Below are 5324 nucleotides of genomic sequence, written 5' to 3'. Positions count from 1 at the left end.
TTTGAGCCAAAAATGTAGGCCAACCTACAGATCCTTGCCTAGAACTATCTGAGACTTTCCAAAATAATTATTAACATGAGGACAAAGCTAAACATTCAAACTTGAATCAAGAACTTGACCCAGACTTCCTAAACATGCTAGAAATTTCGTCAAACATATGGAAAGCAAGTAAGCTACAAGTCATGAATGCATATATGATCATAATAGTCTAAGATTCATATTAGAATCACAAAGAAGGCTCTATTCCCTCTCCATATAGCTACAACAACGCTTATTAGTCCATACATGCATTAACAAATCAATAACTAAACGATTCATGAGAAGAGCCATAGATAATACTCATCATATAACCAACATATAATAAAAAAACTAGCATAGATACCATGGAAAATCAGCCATAATATCATCAACATAAATACTACAAATTATCATAGATCACAATAGGAAAATGTCTCATATTAACATATGAATACCAACCGAGTCAGGGACTACCATGTACCACCCGACCATATATTGGGTTGAACCAAATTTCTCTTTCAGTCAATCACTTCCGCACCATATTCTAGGCATGAATGTGGGATCTCATGGAATAAACCAAAACCAAACCATCCAAGGCTTCCAGAGGCCAACCGCCTCAACCCTCAACCAGTGATTCCACCTCTATGGTTGGACATAACTAACACCAACCAAATCAGTATCTGCCCAAGTTGTCCAAGGCTCCAAGAACTAGTAACTCAACCCATAGCCTTCCAGGGCTCTAGATCATTTGTCCAACCCGGTTTCAGGGACTAGTAACTCAACCCACTAAGGGCTCCAAAGAATTTGTCCCAACCTAGGATCCATGACAAGTAACTCAACCCAAGTTGTTCCAGGGCTTCTAAAGCTTTTATTCCAACCCAAATCCATAAGGAACCTGAGCACTAATAAAAAAAACCAGCAAATGGAAAACCCACATCACCATGGCTATTTAGAAAATGACAAGGCAAGGCTAAAACTATTGTCGATCCAGTAAATCCTCCATGTGAATGGAAGCACATAATCAGAAAATCATGTGCATATACCATGGATCAATAAATCAGTAAGGAAATCACACATGCAACCTATTCTCGAATTAGGCTTGGAGAATTTTGATTTTTAAATAAATGAGTGGACACAATTTGATTTCAAGAGAATATTCTTTGTCTAATACATCATCCAACGGATGATATGAAAGATATTTGAATGGGTTTTTGGCTTCAAATAAAAAATAACAAATTTAATTTAAAAATCATTTATTTCACCGCCTATTAAGCACATTGAAATCAAATAATTTCATTTCCATACCGTCAAGCGATTCGATTGCAGATTTGGCATAACTATCGACGTTATAATCTGGGCATATGGAATCAACAGACTATACATGTATTGTTAAAATGCAAGGGGGATGGTAGAGGTGACCGCAGTGGAGTTGAGATTCCTCTTCATCCAATTGAAAATTGAATTGGCTATTTGAACATGATGAAGTGATATAATTATTATTCATATGGCGCTCTGAATTAGTTATGGTAGGCAATGCTCTTTCGTTTATGCATCATCTAATCAGAGCGAGTACCTCCTAAAAAGTTTCTCTCTAGGGTTCAACAACAACGTCTATCCTTCTCAATGCATCCTAACGATGGCGTAATAATTCATCATCATTGAGCTCATGACCATCTATCATATCACCCCTATTCTTTGTACCGGTAACCATTCCTAATGATCTCCTGCTTCTTTCCGCTAGAGCTATTACCTCATTAGTAGTTTAAAAATGGGTTTCATAAGCAACTTGTAGTTGCCTTCATCTCTCAACATGACGACGTAATAATTCTTTTGTATATTGTCGTTCTGTTGATTGATATTTATTTTTAATCTTAATTTATGATGTCATTATCTTTTTGAAAATAACCAAATTAATTAATGTTTATAAATTGAAACTTATTCAAATTTCATTTTCGATACATGCGACCATTCATTTATGAAATATGTGTCACTATACATTCAAATAAGCTGACAGCTAAGGCGTATATCAACCACATTTATTAATGTGGTTGTGCTAGTTGCATATCTAATATATCATTGAGTTCATTAATAAATTGCAATAATGTACGTATCTATCTTTCACATTGTATCAACTCTATCCTTGCTGCCAATTAAATATCTATGATACACATTGTATCAACTCTATCCTTGTTGCTAATTAAATATCAGTGATCCCAAATTTTGGTCAACCTTATCTATAAAGAAATACTCAGCAAGGTGCCATAGTGATGAGAATCAAATTACAAACCTAAGTAACACTCATTGAAAAGATGATTTATCCTTGCTAATAAATATTTTGTTTTGTTTTTAACATCAAAATATTCAATTCAATTTTAACATTAAAATATTCACTTCAAATAATTAGTTGTAAACTCTTCCAAAATACAAACAAGGATAACCATAGTTTGAACAAAATAAACATGTTCCATAATAGTTAAAATGTTAATTTTACATATATCAGATAAAAACATTGTACATATATCCTATAAGAACATTTAAGTTATGAGAATAAGGGATTAACAATAATATATAATCTCAACCTATAAGAACATTTAACATTTAAGTTATGAGAATAAGGGATTAACAATAATATATAATCTCAAGCTCTAACTATGGATCAGATTGTCCGAGTTACATTTCTCATAACAACATTTGTGAGATAAATCTGTATGACAAGAAATAGATATCCCTTTCTATTAATAAACATGAATATACTACCTACAAAATCTCAGGTTGTACAGTTGCCATTTCTTTACTTTTTTGAATGAGTTGTGAATAGTAAGATCAACTTATTTGTAACTACCTTATTAACTACTTTATTAAGAAATATATATTCAGGACCATTAATGGTCTGAAAAGACTATTCAGATTCCAGCACATCCCAAGTCATATCCATGTCCAAAGAAGGCATTCTGTTTAGAGCATCCACGCCATCCATATCAGCCCACATTGTAGCCAGAGCCGAAGCCGAAGCTGAGATCGATGGCATATTGCAGACTGCATCTGTCATAGATTTACAAGGCGGTACAGAATCAGGATTCTGTGCTGTTAACACTGAACTGTTATCGCCTCCACTGAATTCAGGACATTCTGATTTCACCTCAAGGAATGATTTCTCCTTACAATGTGCCACTGTGCTGATCTTTTGATCCAAACAATGGCCCAACTTTCCTTCATGGGATGGTTTAATGGATGCAGATAAACGTTCACAGATTGCTTGCAGTTTGGCATCGACTGCAGATTGCAAAACAGATAACTGTCCAGACTGATTGCTAATTGCTGTAATTGAATGCGGATTAGAAGTAGATGATGGGGATAAATTATGACTACCATGCCTTAATTGCTGTTGACGTTTTAAGCCCGGAAAATTCAAGCGAGCATGCTGGCCTCTTAGCCTGTAAGCAGCCCTGTCATAGGCCAATGCTGCCTCCTCTGCCGTCTCAAAAGTTCCAAGCCAGAGTCTCTTTCTGTCTCTGGGTAATCTGATCTCTGCCACCCATTTCCCCCAGTGCCTCTGCCTGACCCCTCTATAGAGCTTAGTGGTCTGATTGCTGCAGAGCCTGAGGCCCTGCTTACAAGCATGTTTCATCGGCCAAGGCCTCAGACCAAGGCTGTCCGTTGCATCCCTCCATTGTCCCAATTTCTGTTTTGGGGCTGAAACAGCAGATGACAACCATTGGAGCTGCTCAATCTCGCCTTGTTGTCCCTTCATAGGCTGAAACTGGATCTCAGAAGGCGTTAGTTGACAAGAAACAGCCATAGGCTTCAGGTCACTGTGATTCCCCACTTGAAAATTCACAGACTGCTGTTCGTTAATATTGTCTTCTAGCCCTCCAAAACTCGGGCATGGCCATGGCAGACTTTCTGTACCATTACTGTTGTCTTGGCAGTGTTCAATGCCTGAACCCACCTGATACAACTTATGATCTGTTACATTGGGATTGAATATATCCACAGCGTAGTTATAATGAGGCTTTCTCATAAACTTGCAGAAATCCACAACAGTGGAAGTTGAACTAGGATTTGATTTAGGGCTCTGGGTTGTCTCTATTCTTGATTGCCTGGCAACTGATTCAACTACATTCATTGACTCTGCTCCTAGTGCTATAGGATCTAAACACAAAGGCCTAGAAATCACAGTATGCAGAGCGAAATCTATAGCTTCTACCATGTTCACAATCATCTATGATCTGATCTTCAATGATATAATTACTGAAAAATCACTAATCTCTTAAAACCAACTTTGAAAAATCACTAATCTCTTAAAACCAACTTTGGAAATGCTGATCTGATTCAAGATTGCCTGATTCCTGACAAATTTGGCAATCAGATAAAGTAGTAGTTTTTCAGTTCTCTTTGAAGCGGAATTTGCACCTTCAGACCATCACAGCAAAGTTGCAGAAATCCCAGCAGCACCAACTTTCTGTCGAGCGAATGAGGAGATGAAACTTTTTTACCTGAGATTTTTTGTTATTTCGGGCTGGCAAAGCTCAGGACTCGACCGAAATCCAGGCATCCACTTCTCGCCGTGGCTTGGGAGCTGCAGCCACTCCATTCCTCCATGCAATCTGCCTTCTCATGATAACATCAGTCCAACAGAAGCCTAATAATAATCTAACAGGGAGCTTAAAGTTTACAGAACTGAATATGTGATTACATTATCATCTACAAGAATGATGAAGAGAAAATTAAATAACTCTTCCATGACAGGGCCACTGCCCACCAACACAGATCACAGAGATCAGCAGTAGAACTACAAAGCTAGGAATTCAAAGGCTAGCTATCTATTAGTGATTACTGATTACTACCATGCAATATATTCTGAATGCTTGATATAAATGCTTTTGATGCATTGAAGAACATAAAAATAAAACATGCAAATGGGGATCAGAAAAACAACCCACAATCCATAATCAATTCAATTTTACAGAGACCAGGAAATCATGCTGAATCCATGAATCAAAACCCCATGAACTGAAATTTCTCCATACCCCATGAACTGAAATTTCTCCATACATGAATGAATCATGGGTCCTATAAAATTGAAAGTGCAGAAGGACAGTAGCATGGGATTAATAGAACAGGGAGACCTTCAAGAGCATGAAAATCTTCAACAGCAATATACATCGATGCAGTAGTGGTACTCTAGACCTATTTATGCTCACAAGATTGCAAGCTCAAAGCACATTTTCTAATCGGGCATTAATTTTCTTTAAGATATAGCTACAGATTACATCAAAATATTTAATCAATATCTTTGGGAAAGG

At 36.9% G+C, this 5324-nt stretch overlaps 1 protein-coding gene across 1 annotated transcript; it reads right to left on the bottom strand.

Annotated features, from left to right (window-relative positions):
* Positions 1-2769: 2769 nt before the first annotated feature.
* LOC149172183 (uncharacterized) lies at positions 2770-5042 on the bottom strand. Its single transcript, XM_089427669.1, has one exon. It carries the CDS (start codon positions 4238-4240, stop codon positions 2918-2920), a length of 1323 nt encoding a protein of 440 aa, XP_089283795.1. The 5' UTR covers positions 4241-5042; the 3' UTR covers positions 2770-2917.
* Positions 5043-5324: the final 282 nt, after the last annotated feature.

The sequence above is a fragment of the Pinus tabuliformis genome, chromosome 4_2 (genome assembly GCF_031772625.1).
Source record: "Pinus tabuliformis cultivar Carrire ecotype Pingquan chromosome 4_2, CPIR1, whole genome shotgun sequence".
Taxonomy (NCBI): Eukaryota; Viridiplantae; Streptophyta; class Pinopsida; order Pinales; family Pinaceae; genus Pinus; species Pinus tabuliformis.
This window is presented reverse-complemented; position numbering and strand designations above follow the sequence as displayed.

What these genes read in the sequence shown, in the direction of transcription:
- LOC149172183 (XM_089427669.1), bottom strand. Translation starts at nt 4,240, where the DNA reads ATGATTGTGAACATGGTAGAAGCTATAGATTTCGCTCTGCATACTGTG.